General features: G+C 42.8%; 1 protein-coding gene across 1 annotated transcript in view; it reads left to right on the top strand.

Moving 5' to 3' along the window:
• Positions 1 to 25,142, top strand: part of HFM1 (helicase for meiosis 1) — a 218,622-nt gene that overhangs the window by 36,992 nt on the left and 156,488 nt on the right. Inside the window, exons 2-6 of the mRNA XM_063428059.1 lie at positions 1,894 to 1,977; positions 2,138 to 2,247; positions 5,347 to 5,632; positions 6,117 to 6,340; positions 24,267 to 24,308. Coding sequence (XP_063284129.1) covers positions 1,907 to 1,977; positions 2,138 to 2,247; positions 5,347 to 5,632; positions 6,117 to 6,340; positions 24,267 to 24,308 — 733 coding nt within the window. The 5' untranslated portion in view covers positions 1,894 to 1,906. The remainder of the gene's footprint in view (positions 1 to 1,893; positions 1,978 to 2,137; positions 2,248 to 5,346; positions 5,633 to 6,116; positions 6,341 to 24,266; positions 24,309 to 25,142) is intronic.

The following is a 25,142-nucleotide window of genomic DNA, read 5'->3' as shown; positions in this document are numbered from 1 at the left end:
GCTGGCAAATAGTTCCTGGCGAACATAGCATGTTCGCGTTCGCCGCCGCGGGCGAACACATGCGCTGTTCGGTCCGCCCCCTATTCGTCATCATGCCAAACATTGTTAAATAGGGGAATATTCACTAAATGCAAAACATTGTTATATAGGAGGAATATTCACTAAATGCAAAACATTGTAATATAGGGGAATATTCACTAAATGCCAAACATTGTTATACAGGGGAATATTCACTAAATACCAAACATTGTTATATAGGGGAATATTCACTAAATGCCAAACATTGTTATATTCCCCTATATAACAATGTTTGGCATTTAGTGAATATTCCCCTATATTCACTAAATTCAAAACATTGTTATATAGGGGAATATTCACTAAATACCAAACATTATTATATAGGGGAATAAAAATAATGAGGGGGGGACCTACTGTTCCTCCCCCTCTCCCCCCGGCCCCCACCCCTGAGCGGTGGGTGGGGGCCCTAAAAAAAACAATAAGGGGGACCTACTGTCCCCCCCGGCCCTCACCCCTGAGCTTAAACCAGCCAATCAGAGTGTTCTTAGCCTAATTGCAGGGTGTGGCAAGGCTTTATAAGCCTTCCCCCGCCCTGCAGAGCTCAGTCTGCGCGGAGCCCTCCATGGGTGAAGATGGATTATTTTTTTTTACGCTTGTTTTTCTTTTTTTTTATTGCGTCGTTTATTATGGTTTTTTATTTGGCTTTTTTGGGGGCTGAAAAATGATTTTAGAAGAAAGAAAACATTGAATGGGGTGGGAGGGTGGGGGCCGGAGAGGGGGAGGACAGTAGGTCTCCCCTTCATTATCTTTATGGCCCCCACCTGCCGCCCAGGGGTGGGGGCCGGTGGGGGTGGACAGTAGGTCCCCCCCTCATTATCATTATGTCCCCCACCCGCCGCACAGGGGTGGGAGCCTGGGGGGAGGACAGTAGGTCCCCCCCCTCATTATCTTTATGGCCCCCAACCGCCGCACAGGGGTGGGGGTCTGGGGGGGAGGACAGTAGGTCCCCCCCTCATTATCTTTATGGCCCCCACCCGCCGCCCAGCGGTGGGGGCTGGGGGGCGGGGAGAGTAGGTCTCCCCCCCCTTCAATCACTATTGTGGCCAGAAAGAGTCCCTGTGGGTTTTAAAATTCGCCTGCCTATTGAAGTCTATGGCGGTTCGCCCGGTTCGCGAACATTTGCGGAAATTCGCATTCGCGGTTTGCGAACCGAAAATTTTATGTTTGCGACATCACTATTGAGCATTCTAAATATTTGCATGATGTTAGCATGCACACTGTGCGTCAGTATTCTTCACTTGCAGGAGCCTTGATTGCCTATGCATACCAGACAGTTCCACAGTTCACTGCCTGGCTCAGAGTGGAGAAAGACTTACTTGAATCAACTATCCATATGTTAGCTACCGGTAGCTAAAGTTCCCCATAAGATGTCAGTGTGGTGGTGCAAAGGTGCTGAAAATGACACGATGAGGATTTCAAGTATTGGTCAGCTTCCTTGCATTAGAATCACTACATTAAGCTGTAGGGCTATGGTGGTTGGGGTTTGCTTTATATCATAAGTCGTCTAAGAATTTCCAGCAATGTTTCTTATCTGGAAATGTATCAATATCCCACATGTCTTTGGCTTTGTCATGCATTCTGAAATAAGATTGATTTACTATTGCATATTTGAGAAACAACATATTTTCCATATCTGCATAATAATCATATTGTACTACACGTGTACCTTGCTTATTCCTGTGTGGCTTTGATTATAATCAAATAATTTTTAGTTTTCCAGTGTTTTATTTTTAGATGGAATATCGTCTAATACCTATAACTGTATGTTTTGATTTGTGATTTTATTTTATTAATTTCTTTTTTTTTTTTTTAAAGAAAAGAATCAAACATGGAGGAATCTGAGGATTTTGGACTTTCTCTAACAGGGTTATTTTTTGAAAGACCAACTTCAAACAAAGTGTAAGATTGCAATTTCTGCTAATTGCATAGTAACTAAAATACTTGATACAATATATTAAATGTTATCGAGAGCTAACGTGAGCAGTCTTGCATTCACAGTCACTACAAGAATGCATTTTTACAATTTTTAAATTGCAATATATTACATTTTAAATAACAGGTTTGAGGACCAAACACTAAAAAGTTGGCTACATGCACCAGTTCCTTCTATTGCTGAAATTCCACTTACTCAAGATCTTCAAAAAGAGCTAACAGAAGTGAAATCAGCAGGTGAGTGTATTTTGTGTGAAATTCAGTAACTGCTTATGTAACCCTGATCTAACCTCTTGTATTGTGATACCATAGTCTCCTATGGTGTAGAATTACAAAGAGTAAGTGCAAAATATTTTTTTTAAAGTGAATTAATTTTTTATTTGTTAGGAATGTAAAAAAAATCTGAATATCTAATGTCAATCCTTGTTTCTTGCAGCCTGTTTCAAAATCTTTAAAAATAATGTAACATCATGTCCTACTTTAATTGTGTTCATACTGCTTCATTCCTTGTCAAAAAAATGGTTGAAAGTCAGCCTTACCACACGTGCAAATAGTCACTGTGGACAATTTTTTCATGGGTGCACTAGGTTCTCAGTCACAATGCAAAGTAATGAAAGACAAACACCACCAGTAAAGTATAGTGTATGAAGAATACTATTCCATCGATCCTTATATGGGATTGCTATATTAAGGATGCTAAATAAGGGAATTATTTACCTAACAGCTAAAAGATTAAAATTAAAAGTTAAACATAAGAAAAGTTTAGTAGATAATTCCCTAATTTTCTACCCTTATGTGGGATTATAGTACAGTTTTGTATGGGGCTTTTATTACAGTTTAACAGGTCTCCTGAGCACCATCAGAAGAAGCTGGATATCTATACATTATAAAGCATGCCCAATACTGGACTATGCTCATTGGAGAGCACTCAACTGATGCTTTTAGCCACACAGTGCAACCCTGCGTTGACTTGCTTTGGTCTAAAACAGGGGTGTGACAGAGCTTCCTGTACCCTGACTGGGTACCTCCGCCAAACCCCGCTTCCTAGCCGCTTGCAGGAATCCTGGAATGCTTCAGCCCCAGCGCTTGACTGGAGAGCTCTCCTTCCAGTCAGGGATAGTCCCCTCTGCCTATTCCACTGCAGCCCTTCTTCCAGGCAGCGATCGTTCTTTCTGCCTATTCTTCTAGAGCTCTGCTTACAGTGATTATAGTAACTGCGGCTCTGAGGCCTAGCTCTTTTGATATATCCCAGGGCTAAAGGAATCCTGCAACCATCAAATAGGTCACTAGGACCCCTACAAATCCACACGGAACACAAGTTCTAAAAGGAACTGACATACAAAACTTTATTTTTCTTGGGACTAGCCCATATGTTCATTACATATAGATTACTTTGACAACTCAATAAAAACACATACAAACAATAAACATTCATGAACTTATAATAACATAATGGCATATTGATAAAGGGGTTGGAAAGACAATAATTAACAGAAAATATCTCTCCTGCCTGCAGAATTAGCAATATGCAAATCTACCCGAATATGCAAATTAGCAAGCCCTGCTATTCAGGTAGTGCATAATTGCATACTGCTGTTGCTAGATCTTTGCAACCAACAGGTAGCGCTGTACAGGCTCCACAGCCAAATCCACAGACTAAACTACCATTTAACCCCAAACAACCACATGACACACACACCCACAATGGACACAGGGTGACTTAAACATAGGAATCATCCAGGTACCTAATTGAATTGTCCATCTTAAGCTCTTGCTGATGGTGACTACTGTCACAAGGGGTTCCCAACCCAGTCTTCAAGTTCCCCCTACCAGTCCTGGATTTAAGGATTACCCTGTTGTGTCTTAAGTGTTTTTCTTTTTTCTAAATACTCCTTAGACACAATTGGATAATCCTTAAATCCTGGACTGGTAGGGGGTACTTGAGGACTGGGTTGGTAACCACTGCTCTAGAACAATTTTGATTCTCCAGTACGAGAAGACCAGGTGCAGAGGATGTGGCAACAGGTGCATGGTGGGACCCAGGTAAGTTGTACAAACTGCTCTAAAGTAGTTCGACTTGGGGAGGGGTTTTTTGCCCTGGTGAAGGGGGGAGATTCTTTCCCTTTTCCTTCACCCCTCTTTTTCTCTCTCTTTTCCTTGCTTATGGATCACCTTTTCTCCTTTTTCTTTTTTCCTTTCTATGAGTATTTGCGGACAACCTGATGTAATTCTATTTTTGCTTTAGAAGTTTTTCTTACCATTCCTTAACATGTTTGAGTCAACTGTATAATCAATTATATTCATGTTTACTCGACCAATTACTTTCCTATTATGTATGATTATTCTGATCCCTGGAATGTTCTGGCAATGTGCTCCCCACATGGTGGGGAATGATACCTATGACTTTTTTAACTCTCTGCTATTTACTATTTCTGTTTCTGTATTCTCTGCAGATGTTTTTAGTTTCTGGATTCTGCATTGCATTGACAGTACTAATCATTAAAGTTAATAAAACAGTCCGGACATCAGCACATAAAAATTCAAAACTGTTTCAATGTCAAACTAGCAGTTACACACCTATCATGCTCTCAAAGTGCTTAATGTGTAGCTGTGGATTCAAAGTACCATCCATGCAGCAGGCTCCAGGAATTGCAACCAGACAAAGGATTCTATTAATTTACTATAATTCATACATACATAAATATAGGTGTATGGACCATTGATTGACACCATTATAGCCTTTGCGTTTACTTAAAATTTGTAAATAAATGTATTCTGCATTGCATTGACCTAGCTAATAATTAAAGAAAGTTAATACAACAGTCTGGACATAGCACACATTCATAAGAATTAATAACTGTTCCAGTGTCAAACAAGCAGTTACACACCTTTCAAGCTCTCAAATTGCTTAATGTATAGCTGTGAATTCTAAATACAATTCATGCTGCAGTTTCCAGGAATTGCAACCAGACAAAGGATGCTGTTAAATCACAATAATTTGTACATACATATATTTAGGTGTATGGGACATAGATGACAAATGATTCCTCTGTGTCTGAAACTAGCTTTGTGTAATATTAATATCCCAATAAAACATGCTTGAATTGTAAATATAATGTTGAGCAAAAACAAGTAAATAAGTCAGAAAAGGAAACATCATAACGTTAATTGAAAATTCTGTCACATTTTCACCTTCCAGGCAGATGGCACATATGCCTGTAAATAAAATATGTGACAATACTCTGCTAACTCTGCTAGTCTGTTGTGTGTTTGTATGCTGTTCTAAATCTTTAACCATTTACTTTTACACTAATATATTCCTTTCTTTCTTTAAAGCAAGTAAACCAAAACCAAAAATTTTTACACCACCATTTAAAAAAATACATGCAAAAGAAAACTCTTTTCCATTGACACATGCCTCCCTGTATGGAATTAATTTGAACGCTAACACGATGCCAAAGACAGGATATGCAAGTCCAAGGAATGTGTCATTAACATTACCCTGGTTTACATATGGTGAGGATGAGCTTCAACATACTGATTTTCCAGAATCTCGACAGAGGTCTTTTGAAGACAACATTGACACAGCCAAAGATGACTGTATTAGTGATTTTAAAAAAAGGTACTCTTTAATTTAAACTATTTATTTCTGATTATTCTGATTAACTAATACATATCTGTCTAGATAACATAAACATCTTAACTACAATTTATTGTTACACTTTTATCATGTACTCCCTTTTTATTCTTCACAGACGCTTTTATAATACAACCCTGTACTCCCTTGATACTGTTACTCTGAAGTCTTTACTGATTTACTCCGCTACTAGATCACAAAGAATCTTTATACTCAGATATTTTTGCCTTCACCTGCCTTACACTCATAACTGCTTTAATTATCCCTACAAAGCCCCCTAGATTACCTCCTGCTTTTATGAAGTGTGTACATGGAGGAGAACCTTGCCATGTTTTGTCTAAGGATGATAATAAAGGGTTGATATATTTGCACACCCATTAAGGAGTTTTTTTTATGATTAAGGGAACTGACAAAAGCTTATACTTAACTAATGTCAGATTACATATTGGAATATTTTTTTTTTCTGCAGTTTGTTTGAAAACGATTCCTTGGAAATTGAAGAACAGCTTGCGGCAACAGAGAGTAACAGTTCAGAAACCCCAGAATCAATACTCGAAGCAGACTATAATAAATGCCTTCCTCGACTTGCATCATATAACATACTTAAGGACAGCAATTGCTTTTTTCAAGATGATAAAATAATTCAAAAAGCAAGCAATTTACCACCATCTTTAAAATCCATTGGATCAACAGGTTCTTATTTGGCAATTCTTATATATTCTTGTTTATTCTAAACATTTAATTTGAGTAGAAAGAATAGTGAATAAATATTCATAAATGGTCACATTATCCTATTGAGAACACCAGGCAATGTTTTGTCCTAAAGGAAAACTTAAAAATGAAAATTAAAGATTGCATGTATTATAGCCTTGTGATGTGTTATTTAGTAAAACAAGCATTAGTAATTAACTCTATTGAGATAATCTCCTGGCTTACCCATGCTATGTGGGGGCAGCCACTTTTACGTCAGAAGCACTACTTATATAATCTGAAAACACACAAAGTAAATTTTTGCGATACCTAGCACTTATGAAGTTAGAATTCAAAAATGCATACTAGCTCTTGATTGTGGTACAGTTTTTGAATGGTTAAACTATGCTTTTGACCAAACAGGCTAAAATAGACAACCCTATAGAGCATCGGTTCCCAAACTGTGTTCTGCGACGTGCACACAGGGGTGCCGTGGAATGTTTCCCTGGTGCTGCTATTATAGCACTGGGGAAACATTACTGCTGAGCAGGGGGCCCTGTCATGTGCCGTGGTCCTTTAACACCGCGATCGGACCCCTGTAATGTTGGCTAGCTTGGAGGAAATGACAGCCTGTCACTTCCTCCCAGCATCCTGCAGGGAAGCAGCGCGGGAGGAGGCAGCCGCAGCGTGAGGGGAGAGAAGCACGAAGAGCTCGAGACCCCTCAATCCTACCAGCAGCAAGACTCCAAGCCACCCTCCTGGCACATAAGGTATGCTGACAGGAGGGTGGCTGGAGATATTTTTTAAAAATCACTTGTGTGTGTGTCTGTATGAGTGTGAGTATGAGTGTGTGTATGTGTGAGTATGAGTGTGTGTGTATGAGTGTGTGTGTCAGGGTATTTGTGGGTGTGTGTGTGTGTCAGGGTGTTTATCTGTGTGTGTAAATATATGTCAGTGTGCTTCTGTGTCGGCGCACACATCTGTGTACGTGCGTCTGTGTGTCAGGGTGTGTTTTTTTATGTCAGTGTGTGTATCTGTGTCATGGTGTGGGCATGTATCAATGTTTGTGTGTGTCAGGGTGCATGTGTGTATATGTCGGTGTGTATCTATGTGTGTGTATGTGTCTGTGTGTATCTATATGTGTGTATGTGTCGGTATCTATATGAATTTGTGTGTATGTGTCGATGTAGTTATATGCATCTGTGTGTTAATGTGCATGAATATCCGTGTAAGTATGTATGTATGCATGTGGTAGTGTATGTGCATACATTCAAGCAGTCAAACACCAGCACAACATACAATCACACTCCTGCAATCTAACTCAAATATTACATACACACACCCCTGCATTCAAACTAAGAAACAAATATACAAACACACCCCTTCACTCAAACACAAATACTTCACACAAATGTACATCTGCATTTAAAAGTGAACATTACATTCAGACACATCCCTGCAATCAAACACAAACATTACATACAAACACACCCCTGTATTAAAACACAAAAACTATGTGCAAGCACCCCTTCAAACATCAACACTGTACATTACACTATAGTGCCAGTAAATGCCGCAGCGCTGTACAGATATGCAACCTAGAAATTTTTACTTGGGGTGCCTTGGAAAAATACTGAAATATTAAGGGCACCTTGAACCTAAAAAGTTTGGGAACCACTGCTATAGAGTAAGTCAGAATAGGTAGTGAAAATAACATTTGTATTGCTTTACAAAATAATACACAGAGTCTCTAATACCATGCAATTTTGTATCTGAAAGAGTTTATCCAACTAGCAAGACCACTTCATTGATTTGAAGTGGCCATGGTGGTAGGAGTCTGAATGTGCAGCGTTTCTGCATGAAATGCTGCACATGCAGAGATGCAAAAATTAATTTCGCAGTCCAGAACTTTGTTACGTACTGCCAAATGTCAATTATGTGCAAATACTGCAGTGCAGGCAGTACACCTGCAAGGGGACGTTTGCTTTCCTTAGCCTGCCTCCCACCACGCTCTCCCTACAGTAATAAATCACTTTTTTATTATAAAAATTCCTCCCCTCATTTTAAGGGGGGTGGGCTATTTAATAGGGCATTGTGAAGCAGAAACTGCTCTGTGTCAAAAAGTTTTAGAATACCCCTTTAAGTAATAATGAGACTACTATGAGAGTTTTCATTTAAATAATTTTACACAAATCATCTTTTTTTCTGTAACATGATATAAGCACTTATTTGTCTTATGTCTTCCTCAAGTTAATAAACTCTTTGAGACAGAAGGAAACATGTGTATGGTACATTTACCTGAACAATGATATCATGGCTAATTAATACCTTCTAACATTAGTAGGTATGAAAGTGGAAATGGGGGTGGGTAGGCCTAAAGGAGCAGTGGCGGCTCTAGACTTTGTGAGGCCTTAGGCGAAACAGAAATACGAGGCCCCCACTAATACCCAAAGGGAAAATAAATAGGCGTTTGTTGTGTGTATAAGGTGCTGTAGTTATATTGAAAAACAGGCTTGCAGCGCTGGATACAGAGAGCTAGTCTCTGTATTCATTGTCCAGAGGCTTGCAGTATTGCGGCTCCATGTGCCACTGCGTTGTGAGCTCTCTGACTGAACTTATGGCATAATTAGCAAACTAAATTAATTTGCAATAAACAAATTTAATTAGCAATTATGCTAATCGTTTATACACAATTGTGGGGTATGGTTACATAGCCTTGCAGTCATGTATACATAAGTGCAGATGTGTGTTTTTCTGAGTTTGTCTGGCATTGTCTACCTGTGTGTGTGCATGAAAGTGTCTGACAGAGAGTATCCTTGTGTGTGAATGTATGTCTTTGTGACTATGTGTCTGTGGCTGCCTGTGGCCTTTGTGCATTGTGTTATGGCACAGCTACATAGTTACGTAGCTTAAAAGAGACTTGCGTGCATCAAGTTCAGCCTTCCTCACATTTGTTTTTTGCTGTTGATCCAAAAGAAGGCAAAAAAAACAGTTTGAAGCACTTCCAATTTTGCAACAAGCTAGGAAAAAAATTCCTTCTTGACCCCAGAATGGCAGTCAGATTTATCCTTGGATCAAGCAGTTATTACCCTACATTGAAAGATTATATCCTTGAATATTCTGTTTTTGCAAGTATGCATGTAGTAGCTGTTTGAACATCTGTATGGACTCTGATAAAGCCACTTCTTCAGGCAGAGAATTCCACATCCTTATTGTTCTTACAGTGATTTATAAAGAGGCACAATTTTATTCTCGTCTCGAGAATGAATGCCCTTTTTAAATGCATGACAATACCTTACTGGCCTTGGCCACTGCTGATTGACATTGCACATTGTTTCATAGTTTGTTGTCTATAACAATTCCCAAGTCCTTTTCGTTTGTTGTTATCCCTAATTCGCTTCCATTAAGGGTATACGTTGCTTGTGTATTCTTTACGCCGAAGTACATAACTTTGCATTTTTCAACATTAGATTTCATCTGCCATTTGAGTGCCCAGTCCCCCAGTCTATTTAAATCCCTCTGCAGTAAAGTAATATCTTGCTCACATTGTATTATTTTACAAAGTTTTGTGTCATCTGCAAACACTGAAACATGACTTTCAATGCTTTCTTCAAGATCATTTATAAACATGTTAAATAGAAGGGTGTCAGGGTACCTGAGGTCTCTATCTCTAAAAGAGGTAGAGACTTAGTAGTTTATCCGTCCAAACGAGCTGTTTCCTTCGTTCCTCGCGGTTCATCCAGTCACTTAAACACCGACCGCGAGGAATCCACGTCCTTTTCTAGCGGGACGCTCAATACGTGACGTCATGACGCTATCACGAGCGACCTGCCACTCAAGTGTCCGATATCCAATCGGTACTTGTCAGAGGCGTGTCTACCATCCGGAGCCAGGGTATTTAAGCTTACTTCTCACTTCAGCTCATTGCCCTGTCGTGGTTCTAGCTTGTCTAGTCACTCAGTGCTCTGGTATTCTAGTTTGCTCTATTGGTTTTGACTCGGCTTGTTGTACTACCCTGCTTATCTCTGTTATCCCTTGACCCGGCTTGTCTCTCGCTTATCTGTCTTCTCGTTCCCTCGACCTCGGCTTGTCTCTGACTATTCTCTATTACTCTCGGTACGTTAGTCCGGCCATTCTAAGGCCCGGTATACGTACCTTTCCACTCTTTGTACCCTGCGTGTTGGATCCCTGTCCCGATCCTGACATTACGACAGGGCCAATGGATCCTGCAGGTACAAACAGTCAGCTTGGTTCTTCTGATCCCAGGTTTGACGCCATGGAGCATAGGATGGATCAGATGGCTCTAGCACTACAGGCACTTTTGTCTCGTGCTAGTAACCCACCTGAGGAGACACGTACTCCTTCTATTTCTCCTGCAGTCTCAGGTCTAGAGGTAGCCACTGTAGGTGCTTCTTCCCGTATTACCCCACCAGTACGTTATGGCGGGTCACCGGAGAAGTGTCGTGGCTTTCTGAACCAGATTAGCATCCATTTCGAATTACAACCCCGCTCTTATCCTACAGATAGAGCGAAGGTTGGATTTGTTATTACTTTACTCATTGAGAAAGCTCTGAGATGGGCCAATCCTTTATGGGAGAATGATAATCCACTAGTCTATAATTATAATGCCTTTGTAGCTGCGTTTAGAAGAACTTTTGACCCTCCTGGTAGAAAGGTCAATGCAGCTAGATTACTGTTGCGCCTTAGACAGGACAATCGAACACTTGTGGATTATGCACTAGAGTTCAGGTCCTTGGCGGCAGAAGTTAAGTGGAACGAACAGGCTTATATAGATGTGTTTCTGAATGGGTTATCAGATGTAATTCTTGACGAGGTCGCTACTCGAGAACTCCCTGAGAATTTGGAGGATTTAATTTCTTTTATATCTCGTATTGATGAACGCCTAAGAGAGAGGCAGAACACTCGAGATAGGACCCGTAGACCCTCCTTTAAACTAGCGCCTACTTTTCAAAATTCTGAGTTCGAGGACTTACGTATTTCTGAACCTATGCAGATAGGCAGTACTCATCTCACAGAGAGGGAGAGACAGTACAGGAGAAGGGAGGGTTTATGTATGTACTGTGGAGTCAGAGGTCATTTACGCCTAAATTGTCCTAATCGTTCGGGAAACGCTCGCACCTAAGTTTCTCTAGAGGACAGGCCTTGGGTGTTTCTATTTTGTCCTCTATTCACAACTACAAAGAGCTCAGGCTTCTGTTACCCGTTTCTTTAAAGTGGGAAAAGGGAGTAGTAAAGACTATGGCACTAATCGATTCTGGAGCTGCTGAGAGCTTTATAGATCAGGGTTTTGCTGCCAAGCATGCTATTCCATCCCAGTTAAAAGAGACACCACTGGCTGTTGAGGCCATCGATGGTAGACCGTTACTTGAGCCTGTTATTTTCCGTGAGACCATACCGATTAACTTAACTGTTGGCATCCTACATAGAGAGGACATATCCTTACTGCTCATTTCTTCTCCGTCTATTCCCATAGTCCTGGGGTGCTCCTGGTTGAGGAGACATAACCCTATTATTAATTGGGAATCAGGGGAGATAGTTTCATGGGGACAGAATTGTCAAGAGAAATGCTTGCGGAAGGTCTCACCTCTCTGCTTAACCAACACCTCGGCTAACTCTGACAATCCTACAGAGACACAAATTCCGCCTCAGTATCTAGATTTAAAGGCAGTATTTGACAAAAAGAAAGCCGATACCTTACCCCCACACAGGTCCTTTGATTGCAAAATTAACCTACTCCCTGGTACCATGCCGCCCAGAGGTCATGTATACCCGTTATCTACGAAAGAGAACTCAGTTCTAGAGGAGTATATTCACGAAAATTTAGACAAGGGATTCATTAGGAGGTCCTCCTCTCCTGCCGGGGCTGGATTTTTTTTTGTTAAAAAGAAGGATGGTTCTTTAAGACCTTGTATTGATTATCGAGGCCTAAATAAGATAACCATTAAAAATGCCTACCCGATTCCCTTGATCACCGAACTCTTCGATCGTTTGAAGGGCTCTACAATTTTCACCAAGTTAGATCTCAGAGGGGCATATAACTTGGTGAGAATCCAGCAGGGACATGAGTGGATGACGGCATTCAATACTCGATATGGCCACTATGAATATACAGTTATGCCTTTTGGGTTATGCAATGCACCAGCTGTATTCCAGGATCTGATAAACGAGGTTCTTAGGGAATTTCAGCAAGATTGCGTCATTGTATACCTAGATGATATACTCATACATTCTAGTGAGATTGAGACTCATCACAAGCAAGTCAGGAGGGTTTTGCACAAGCTTCTCCAGCATGGCTTGTACTGCAAGTTGGAGAAATGTAGCTTTGATCAAACCCAGGTAACCTTTCTCGGCTATGTGATCTCTGGGGAGGGATTTAAGATGGATCCGGATAAGCTCCAGTCCATTCTAGAGTGGCCTTTACCCAAAGGTCTTAAAGCCGTACAGAGATTTATTGGTTTTTCTAATTATTATAGGCGCTTTATTAAGGGTTATTCTTCAATTATCGCGCCTATCACCAATATGACCAAACAGGGGGCTGATACTAAGAATTGGACTACTGAAGCTCTTCTTGCGTTCAAAACTCTCAAGGAGCTTTTCGCTTCCGCTCCAATTGTAGTTCACCCCGACACTTCCCTGCCTTTCCTACTTGAGGTAGACGCATCAGAGACTGGTTTAGGTGCTGTCCTATCTCAAAGGTTGGGTGTTGATAAACCATTACATCCATGTGGATTTTTCTCTAAAAAATTGTCTGGTACAGAGAGCAGATATGACATTGGTGACAGAGAATTACTAGCGGTTATCAAGGCTTTGAAAGAGTGGAGACATTTATTGGAAGGTACATTACATCCTGTTACCATTCTAACGGACCACAAAAATTTGTCTTATATCGGAGAGGCCAAGCGTTTGTCCTCCAGGCAGGCTCGTTGGTCGTTATTTCTTACCCATTTCAATTATGTTCTGACTTACAGACCTGGGTCAAAAAATTCTAAAGCCGATGCGCTATCTCGCCAATATGAGCCTTCTGCTACAGTTGAACCACTTCTGTCCTCCATTGTACCCAAATGCAATATTATTGCTAATACCAGTCTCAAAATCCATTCTCCGCTACTTGACCAGATCTTGAAGTCACAACATCTGGCACCCGGAAACACTCCTGAGGGAAGAAACTTTGTCCCTCCTGAACTCCAACGGGAGCTCTTACAATGTTTTCACGAAAGTAAAGTAGCTGGCCATCCTGGTATTCGCAAGACATACTCTCTGATATCCAAGGATTTCTGGTGGCCTTCACTACGAAAAGATATTGAGGAGTTCGTCGCAGCTTGTGAGACTTGTGCCAAGACTAAACAACCTCATGCATCTCCTTGTGGTCTGTTACACCCCTTGGACATTCCTGAGAAACCTTGGTCCTGTTTGTCCATAGACTTTATCGTAGATTTGCCTGCTTCCAAGAGACAGACTGTTATTCTCACGGTGGTGGATAGATTTACTAAGATGGCCCATTTCGTGCCATTACCTAAACTTCCGACTTCTCCTGAATTGGCAGAGATTTTTGCGAGAGAGGTTTTTCGCCTACATGGGATTCCTTCGGAGATTGTTTCTGATAGAGGTTCTCAATTTGTCTCACGTTTCTGGAGATCCTTTTGTTCTCAAATGGGAATCAAATTGAACTTCTCCTCTGCCTATCACCCTCAGTCTAACGGAGCTGCTGAACGTACCAATCAAAAGATCGAGCAGTATCTACGTTGCTTTGTTTCCGAACACCAGGACGATTGGGTCGGTTTGATCCCTTGGGCGGAGTTCGCACACAATAACCTTGTTTGTGATTCAACTCGTTCTAGCCCTTTCTTCATGAACTATGGCTTTCATCCTTCAATTTTTCCTTCGGTCTCCTCTTCTCAGGGGATACCGTCGGTTGATGATCATGTCGCCAACCTGAAGAAATTATGGGATCAGACTCGGCAAATTCTGTTACATAATTCCTCGTTATTCAAGAAACACGCTGACAAGCATAGAAGAGCGGCTCCTGTCTTTGTTCCTGGGGATAGGGTGTGGTTGAGTACTAAGAATATTCGCCTAAAAGTTCCATCTATGAAATTTGCTCCTCGCTACATAGGTCCTTACAGGGTTCTCACTCGTATCAACCCGGTTGCGTATCGCCTTGCTCTGCCACCTGCCTTATGCATTCCTAACTCTTTTCATGTCTCCTTGTTGAAACCTCTTATTTGCAACAAATTCTCCTCTAAGGTTTCCTCACCTCGTCCTGTTCAGGTGGAGGGTCGGGAGGAGTACGAGGTCAGCTCCATCATTGATTCCAGAATTTCAAGGGGAAAATTGCAATATCTGGTCAACTGGAGGGGATATGGTCCTGAGGAGAGGAGTTGGGTACCTCAGGAGGACGTTCATGCTTCTCGCCTTCGCAGAGCATTTCACCTCCGCTTCCCATCTCGTCCCGGTTCCTTCCGCCCGGTGGGCGTATCTGAGAGGGGGGGTACTGTCAGGGTACCTGAGGTCTCTATCTCTAAAAGAGGTAGAGACTTAGTAGTTTATCCGTCCAAACGAGCTGTTTCCTTCGTTCCTCGCGGTTCATCCAGTCACTTAAACACCGACCGCGAGGAATCCACGTCCTTTTCTAGCGGGACGCTCAATACGTGACGTCATGACGCTATCACGAGCGACCTGCCACTCAAGTGTCCGATATCCAATCGGTACTTGTCAGAGGCGTGTCTACCATCCGGAGCCAGGGTATTTAAGCTTACTTCTCACTTCAGCTCATTGCCCTGTCGTGGTTCTAGCTTGTCTAGTCACTCAGTGCTCTGGTATTCTAGTTTGCTCTATTGGTTTTGACTCGGCTTGTTGTACTACCCTGCTTATCTCTGTTATCCCTTGACCCGGCTTGTCTCTCGCTTATCTGTCTTCTCGTTCCCTCGACCTCGGCTTGTCTCTGACTATTCTCTATTACTCTCGGTACGTTAGTCCGGCCATTCTAAGGCCCGGTATACGTACCTTTCCACTCTTTGTACCCTGCGTGTTGGATCCCTGTCCCGATCCTGACAAAGGGGTCCCAGAACAGACCTCTGAGGGACACCACTTGCCACCTCTGTCCAGCTTGAAAATTTACCATTAACAACAACTCTTTGTACTCTATTTTTAAGCCAATGTTCTACCCAAGAACAAGCAGACCGATTTCCTTGAGTTTGAACACTAATCTATTGTGTGGAACTGTATCAAATGCCTTAGCAAAATCCAAATAGATCACATCCACTGCAACACCCTGATCTATACTTCTACTTACTTCTTCGTAGAACGCAATCAACTTAGTTTGACATGACCTGTGCTTCATAAAACCATGCTGATTTTTGATGATAACCATGTTCTTCTCATGGAATTCTTGAATATTATCCCTTAATAAACTTGCAAATATTTTCCCAGCCACAGAAGTTAAGCTCACAGGTCCAGGCAAGGATTTCGAACACTTTTTGAATATAGGAACCACATCTGCCTTCCTCCAATCCTCCGGAACACTTCCTGAAAGAAAAGAATCTTGAAAGATTAAAAACAGAGGTTCACTTATTTCTACACTGAGTTCCTTAAGTACTCGTGGATGGATACTGTCAGGCCCTTGAGCTTTGTTTATAGTAACTTTCTTCACTTGCTGCAGCACCTTGTCTTGAGTTACCCAATTACAAATATTCTGCAAGTTTTTAGTAGCAATCATTTGCACATCTATTGTCATGTGTTCTTCCTTAATATATACGGAGGAGAAATAGTTATTTAAAATTCCTGCCTTTTCCTGGTCTTCATTAACTAACACCCCCGTTTCAGTTTTTAGTGTACCTACACTTTCATTTTTAGTTTTTTTTTAGAATTTATGTACTTAAAAAATGCTTTGGGGTTGGTTTTGCGCTCTTAAGCTATCATTTTTTTCATTTTTAAGCTTAGCAAATCTAATCGCCTTTTTGCAATCATTATTGGCTTCCTAATATCTTTTACAAGATGCATCTGATTTGTCCGATTTAAATGCTTTAAATGCCCTTTTCTTATGTTTAATCTCTTGTTTTACTTCTCTACTAAGCTTCTCTACATTGGTTTTAATTTGTTTATTTTATATTTATTACCCAATGGTACATACTGAGAAATGTACCTTTCTAATATTTGTTGGAAGATGTTCCATTTATCCTCAGTGTTCTTTTCACTAAAGAGTTTGTGCCAGTCAATATATTGTAAAGCTGCCCTTAACTTATAGAAATTGGCCTTTTTAAAATGATATGTTTTAGTATACCCCATGTGCTTTTGTTTTTTTGAGTTTATTTCAAAGGACACTATATTGTGATCACTATTTCCCAAGAACTCACCTACTTGAATGTTAGTCAAAAGATCAACGTTGTTTGTTAAAACCAGGTCCAGACAAGCGTCCTTTCTAGTTGGTGCTTGTACAAGTTGTGACATGAAGTTGTCATTTAACAAGTTTAAAAACCTAATCCCCTTTGCTGAGCTACTAGTCCCTCTGTCCCAATTTATTTCCGGGTAATTAAAATCTCCAATAATTAAAGTGTTATCCAGATTTGCAGCTGTCTCAATTTGCTCAAACAGCTGTTGTTCCTCGTCAATATTAACATTAGGTGGTTTATAACATATCCCAACCAATAGTTGATTTCCCTTCTTTTTCCCCAAGCAGATATTTACCCATAAAGCTTTCACATTTTCCTCATCACATTCTACTTGCTTAAGATTTGGCTTTAACTCAGGGTTGACCTACAAACATACCCCACCACCCTTCTTGTTTTTCCTATCCTTCCTAAATAACATGTACCCATTTAAGTTAACTGCCCAGTCATGGTTCTCATTCCACTATGTTTCAGTTATGCCTATTATATCATATTGTTTAGTGTATGCTACTGCCTCTAGTTCCCCTATTTTGTTATTTAGGCTTCTTACATTAGTAAGCATACATTTAATATCATTAGTCACTTGTACTTTTTGTGAATTATCAACATTACATACCTTCTCTGTTCTGAGTTTGCCCCTCCCCCGTCTCCAAACCCCTTATACTGAGCTAAAGCCCATCTCCTTTCTGTCCTATCTAAATTTTGTAGATTGCTATGACCCCCCCCCCCACTACTAATTTAAAATCTCCTCCAACCTTCTAGCCATCCTATCTCCCAGCACTGCAGACCCTCTCACGTTTAGGTGCAACCCATCACTACTATAAAGGTTGTACTCAAGTGCAAAGTCGGCCCAGTGCTCTAAAAACCCCAAACCCTCCTTCCTGCACCAATATTTCAGGTAATATCTCAGAGAATACCACTTTGGAGGTCCTTTTCTTAAGTTTGCTACCTAATTCCCTGAAATCATTCTTTAGGACCTTCCATCTTCCTCTTACTTTGTCATTGGTACCAACATGGACCATGCCGAACCCGAGCACCCGGGAGATAGCAAACTGTCCGTTTGAGCCGATCAGAGTGGCAGATTGCCCTATCTACTCTCCTAATGATAGAGTCCCCTACCACCACAACCGGTCTTGCCTTCCTTACATTTTGATCCCCACCCGTACTAGAGGGGCTGTTACCTCGGCTGTTAGAAGTAACAGCTTCCTCTAATACAGCTACTCCTAAGCTGATGCTCCCAACATCTTCACTCAAAGGGCAAATCTGCTAGGTTGCACTAAATCAGGACTAGCTAGCCCTTTCCTCTTCCCTCCCCCCTGCTTCCTCGCCCCACTGTCACCCAGCTATGTGCCTGTTCCCCATCTGTCTTATCTCCTCCCTCTCCACTACCTGCCCCCACTAAACTCTGCTCAGTGAGCAGCAGACTCCTCTCCAGATTGTCGATCTCCCTCAATGTTGCTACGTTTCATGACTTAGTGTGTGTGTGCGTGTGTGTGAATGATGAATGTCTTCAGTTGGTGAGTGTGACAGGGTGAATTTGACATGGTGAGGGGGGTAAATGAAACTGAGTTGGGAAGGCATGTGTGACAGAATGAAGGAGGGTGAGAATGATAGGGCAGTTGTGACATGGCTGGAAGAGGGAGTGTGACAGGATTGGAGGAGGTTAATGTGACAGGGTGCGTGTGTGGGGGGGCTGTGACAGGGTTTGTGTGGGGGGCTGTGGGGTGACAAGTGTGATGGTGTGTGGGAAGGGCTGGGACAGGGTGGGGTGGCTGTGATGGTGTGTGGGGGGCTATGACAGGGTGCTAGTGGGGTGACTGGGTGGGGTGGCTGTGAGGGTGTGTGTTAGGACAGGGTGTGGGGGGCTGTGACAGGCTGAATATGGGGTGACAGGGTGTTTTGGGGGCTGTGACAGGGTAGGGTTGCTGTGAAAGGGTGGGGGGGCTGTGATAGGGCGGGGGGCTGTGAGAGGGTAGGGGGGTCTGTGAGGTGGTGGAGATCTGTGACCGGGTAGGGGGCTGTGAGAGGGTGATGGGGCTATGAGAGGATAGGGGGGGCTGTGAGAGGATAGGGGGGGGCTGTGAGTGGGTAGGGGGGGCTGTAAGTGGATGGGGGGACTATGACAGGGTAGAGGGGCTGCGAGAGGGTAGGGGGATGTGAGAGGGTAGGAGGCTGCAGGAGGGTAGGGTGGCTATGAGAAGGTGGGGTCCTGGGTAGGGGCTGAGAGAGGGTGATGAGCTGTAACAGGGTAGGGGGCTGTGAGAGGGCTGGGGGAACTGTGAGAGGGTAGGGGGATGAGAAAGGGAAGTGGGGCTGAGAAAGAGTAGTAGGGGCTGAGAGAGGTAGGGGCTGAGAGAGGTAGGGGCTGAGAGAGGTAGTGGCTGAGAAAGGGTAGTGAGGGCTGAGAGAGGGTAGTGGGGGCTGAGAGAGGGTAGTGGGGGCTGAGAGAGGGTAGTGGGGGCTGAGAGAGGGTGGGGGCTGAGAGAGGGTAGTGGGGGCTGAGAGAGGGTAGTGGGGGCTGAGAGAGGGTAGTGGGGGCTGAGAGAGGGTGGCGGGGGCTGAGAGAGGTTTGTGGGGCTGAGAGAGGGTAGGGAGGCTGAGAAAGGGTGGATGTGGAGTGACAGGTTGTGGGGGGCTTATAAATACCTTTTTTTCCTTTAATTATTCCTGGTGGTTTGGTGGGCAGGTTCTCTGGTCTGCAGCTCCGCCGGGTGCAGAGCTGCAGACCACATGGTAAGTCTTGCGATCTCCAGAAGTATGAGAGCATTGCAGCGGTAACCCGTGGCAATGCTCTGATACACTAGAGATCGCGAGACACCTCAGTCTGCAGCTCTGCATCCAACAGAGCTGCAGACCCGGGGGCTGGCTCACAGTCAGGGCAGACTGACTGGAGGGTCCTCGCATCTGGCGGCATTATGGACAAGCCACCGGGCCCCCTCCTGTGTCGGGTCCTCTGTCAGAGACCGAAGACCCGACATGTCATTCTGCCCTAAGGTGAATTAGGGAGCCACGAGGCCTCAATCAACGTGAGGCCTTTGGCCTCGGCCTCGCGCTGATTGAAGCCTCGCGGACGCCTAAATCACCGTAGGGCAGAATGACATGTCGGGTCTTCGGCCTTAATCGCCTAATTAGAGAGCCGCCTTTGTAAAGGAGCATAGCACTGATGGGACATGTTAGACTGGTGTGAACACAAGGCTGCTTGTCTAACAGCCTCCAAGCTAACTCAAGGTAAAAAATGAAGAGATTGCTTTTGAAGCAGGAGTCAGGTCATCTAATGATGCCCCAATGCTATGCTGGCTGGGTTCAATTGCCTGGTGTATGCGGGACACAAGGGAACAAAATCGGAATGACAGGTCCAAGGAAATTTACAAAAAAGGTACCATTCTATATTTATTAGCAATTAGAATATATATAATTTCTGAATAAATATCAGTTATTTTGAGTGCTGGCCAAATGTATAAAAACAATGGAACAATGTGTTGTTTTTTCTCTCTCTACATTTTAATCATTCCTCTTCTGCTCACATTACTTTAGTATTACAAGAATTAAAATTGTCTAGCATTGAGGTCAAATGCCTTTATTTAATGAAGAACTATAATTTCCTCAATTTTACCATAACCTAAAAGGTAAAGAAAAGTTAGCTATAATTCTTTTCAATTCTCTGTTTTTTTATTTTCATGTACTTGCTTTGCAGGGCAGAGTATGCAAGTGAGTCACCATTCACAATGCCATACACACAGCACCAGAGGTGGATCCAGAACCAAATCTCGGGATTGGCACTGATAGTGGGCTGTAGCGGGGTAATAGGGGCTGTAGCAGGGTAATCAGGGCTGTAGCAGGGCGATAGAGTGCTATAGTGTAGGGGATAGGAGACTGTGGTATTGGTGGGTTTGGGTTTGTAATTATTAGGCTATGGGGCTGTAGAGGGGAGGGGGGCTTTAGTGTGGGAGGTAGGGGCTGTAGTATACAATGCTGTATGCCGGCATGTGACATCACCGGCGCTCAGAAGAGCGGGCAGTGGCGGAACTAATGCACAGAAGCCTGCTGTGCGAGAAATTATTTTGCCTTCCCTCCTAGCACAAAGGGTTGTCAGCTGGGGATCTACCATTTGCTCATCCTTGCAGGGTTTTACGTGTGAGCAATTTTTGTGTGTTTGTATGTAAGCATGTTTATTTATGAAGTATGTGTGTGAAATGAATGGGTTTATTTGTGTATAGTGTTGTCATTTGAATGCAGCAGTAGAATGTACTGTTGCTACTTAAAAGCAGTGGTGTAAGTGTGTAGTGAGTTTGAATGCAGGGGTGTGTTTCTATGTAGTGTTGGTGTTTGAATGCAGGGGTGTATTTGTGTATTGTTTTCGTGTTTGTATATAATGTTGATGTTTTAATACAGGAGTGTATTTGTATGTAGTTTACATATGCGGCCACCCACAATGACACAGAAACACACTAACACGGATACATATATGTACCCACACTGACACAAACAGATACAAACATATACTTACACAGACACGTACACACAGATACAAACATATACTTTCACAGACACATAGGTACACTGGCACACACACAGAAACACAAATATACCTAAACAGGCACTTACACATACTAGCACACATACAAAAACATATACCTACACACAGACAAACTAACATACACACACAGATTCACTCTGACACACATATACCTACATACACACGCATCTAAACACACATATTTATACATACACGTACTAGCACACACACAAATACACATATATACACACAGTGGCACACACACAGATACACACACTAAGATACACACATACCTACACACACACACACACGCACTGGCACACACAAATGCACATGCATACCTACATATACACACACTGGCACACACACAGAAACACACAGAAACACACACAAACACAAATTGCAATTTATATATTGTTAATCAACCTCCTGCTTTCATACCTTACGGTTGCAGGGAGGTGAATTCATGGGGCTGGCTGCTGCTGATGGGAGTTTGAGACTCCATGCCTGCAGTGCTCCCTCCTCTCCTCTGGTTGCCTCCTCTGTGTCCTCCAGCGTGGTCTGAAAGGAGGGAGGAAGTGACAGTTAATCACTTCCTTCCAGCACTCTGTGCATACATTAGAGGGGCCCGGTCCTGCTGCCAAAGGGCTGCAGCACCAGACAGGACTCCTGAGAGACATACCGGTCAGTCAGGGTTCCCCTGTGTATGGGCTTCCTGATGGGTCCCCAACCCTCTACCGGCGGTATTTCCTCAGGGAAGGGGGAGGGAAATTGCCCTGTTGCCCCCCTGTTGCACAGCACATGCCTCCATACAGCACTGCTGGAGTAAATGCTGGGTGTGCATGCAGGCTTATGGTTTTTCTCCAGTTGATGCCTGAGTGCAAATGCCCTGCTTAGCTCTGTTCAGACTAGTAAATTCTGACTGGGGTGAAGGAACAAAGAACTATCACTTCTCTGTAATAGCAGTAGTGACAATGTTCCAATATTGAGATAAAGTCAAAACATTCTCACCACCATTCATACTACTACCCTGACCACAACCCACACTACCTGAAAAAACGTCCTGTTTCACAGATCCAGGTTCATATGCACACTTCTATCACTATCACTTCTATCACTTTTTACTATTATTAATTTTATCAGTGGTACCGCAGTGCTCGCTACTGTGAAATGCAGGTTTGGACATAGAAGTAAATGGAATTCTTTGTGGCAATTCTGGTCATTGGAAAGCACATCCTATTTCTTCCTCTTAGGTAGGAACAGAGGTATTCCAGTCATTGGTGGGCCTAAGAGCAAGTGAATCAGACTCCAGGGAAACCATATAAAGTTGGAAATTAAAAATCCATTTTTAATTTTTTTTTTAAATTCTCATAATTTTCTTATGATTATGCTATCGTTAATTTTTTGTCCCTAGTTATAGATAAAATCAAATAATTTTAATTCAATAAGTCTGATTAAGATTATAACAGTTTGGGGGCGGGGCCGGACCGCCATGCTGGCAGGTCGCACAACTGAACGGCTCCTGCAAATATTCTCAGTTTTCGCTTTAAAAAATGAAACAACACCTACCAAAAGACTGAACACGGCAGCCCTGTGTGAGAAGACACCCCGGTTCCGAGGAGAGGCTTGTAGCACAGCTCTAGTCCCTCGGAGGGACGCTCTCTGTCTCCCGCAATGGGGAGCGCTCGGGCGGTGAGTGGAATGGACGGCCGCCATCCCGCTATCCTGCCCACCGGCGGTCGGAACATTGCATGAGGCTATGGGGGTCCGGCCCTGTCCCCCCCCCTCTGGGCCGGCGGGGGTGATCCCGGTCCCCACCCTGGGCCCACCGATGTGCGGACACACCAACGTGCCAGGAGGCGACAGTGCAGATCCAACGCTCGGAGGCCGCACCAAAATGGCGGAGACCGCATGGCAAGTAACCCACGCCAAAGAGAATAAAGGAGCACTCGCCACACAACAGCCTACATGGGCCATGAAGACACCGGCAAATACCTGCTGAGACCCATTCTGGGTCACACCACGCGGTGCATGAGCAGCCAGAAACCAAGCTGACACAGGACTGGCGGCAAGGTACACGACCGGCGAGGACCTCACAGTCCTGACCACCCAAGCGAGCTCACAGAAGGAGCTGTACCCAGCAATGAAGTCTTGCAAGCTGAGCCTCACAAAACTAGAGGAGACCGACGCACTCGGACCGACAGCCCGTAACCGCGAGGTCCAACCCGACAACCAACACGGCAGCAGGGTCCTGGCTCCCACAAGAGGCAAGCACAGGACTAAAAACCGCAAGTACACCACCTGGGGACTGTCACCAAGCCACTTGCCTGGACTGTGTCTAACATGGCAGCACCCTGGCTCCCGTCCCTCTGCAGCCCACATATTTCACAGGCAGATCCCACAGCGATAAAACACTGGCCTCTGTCTGGCAGCTGGGGGGTTAACCTGGGGTGGAAAAAACCCAAGCATGAAGAAAGCTACTCACCTTCAGGCGATGGACTCTTGCATTCCACCTGTGTTACCAGTTTCTGAGTACTAGCCTGCTAAACAACCTTTATATAGCAACCTAAAAGCATTTTCACATATACCCCTTGCTGGCAGTACCTAATACTAGCAAAGCGCAGGGTTTTCTATATTACAACACTACCACTATTGTTTCATATCATGTTTATTAGCTTATCAGTATATGTACACTTCACCAGTCTAGCACACTGTACTCACACCTTGCATACTTTAGCTAGAGCAGATTGGGTATTAGAAATTGTCTAGCATGTTACTCAACATATAATCAACAACCTGATACATGTTTAAGCTACTTTAGTCCCTCTAATGATGTTGGATTGTCAGAGCTTACCTAGACCTTGCCAAAATGCTTCATCAGTATGTCTCATATTAACTAAATATAAAATGTGCAATCTAAAAAAAAAAAAAAAAAAAAAAAAGATTATAACAGTTTCACAAAATCTAATCTAAAATGTATCTAAATATTGTTCGTTTTTATTTACAGATACAACCCAGTCTGCAATATTAAAACCTGTTACTGAAATTCGTATCCTTTTCTATTTTATCTTAAAACTGGGTATTTTAGCATGTCATTTTCCTATACCCACTGGGTGCTTTACTTAAAGTTTAATGAATGATTTTTTAGATAGATCATACATATATACAGGGAGTGCAGAATTATTAGGCAAGTTGTATTTTTGAGGATTAATTTTATTATTGAACAACAACCATGTTCTCAATGAACCCAAAAAACTCATTAATATCAAAGCTGAATATTTTTGGAAGTAGTTTTTAGTTTGTTTTTAGTTTTAGCTATTTTAGGGGGATATCTGTGTGTGCAGGTGACTATTACTGTGCATAATTATTAGGCAACTTAACAAAAAACAAATATATACCCATTTCAATTATTTATTTTTACCAGTGAAACCAATATAACATCTCAACATTCACAAATATACATTTCTGACATTCAAAAACAAAACAAAAACAAATCAGTGACCAATATAGCCACCTTTCTTTGCAAGGACACTCAAAAGCCTGCCATCCATGGATTCTGTCAGTGTTTTGATCTGTTCACCATCAACATTGCGTGCAGAAGCAACCACAGCCTCCCAGACACTGTTCAGAGAGGTGTACTGTTTTCCCTCCTTGTAAATCTCACATTTGATGATGGACCACAGGTTCTCAATGGGGTTCAGATCAGATGAACAAGGAGGCCATGTCATTAGATTTTCTTCTTTTATACCCTTTCTTGCCAGCCACGCTGTGGAGTACTTGGACGCGTGTGATGGAGCATTGTCCTGCATGAAAATCATGTTTTTCTTGAAGGATGCAGACTTCTTCCTGTACCACTGCTTGAAGAAGGTGTCTTCCAGAAACT

Source organism: Pelobates fuscus, chromosome 7 (assembly GCF_036172605.1).
Source record: "Pelobates fuscus isolate aPelFus1 chromosome 7, aPelFus1.pri, whole genome shotgun sequence".
Lineage (NCBI taxonomy): Eukaryota > Metazoa > Chordata > Amphibia > Anura > Pelobatidae > Pelobates > Pelobates fuscus.
The sequence above is the reverse complement of the archived record's forward strand: the minus strand, read 5'-3'. Positions and strand labels throughout refer to the sequence as shown.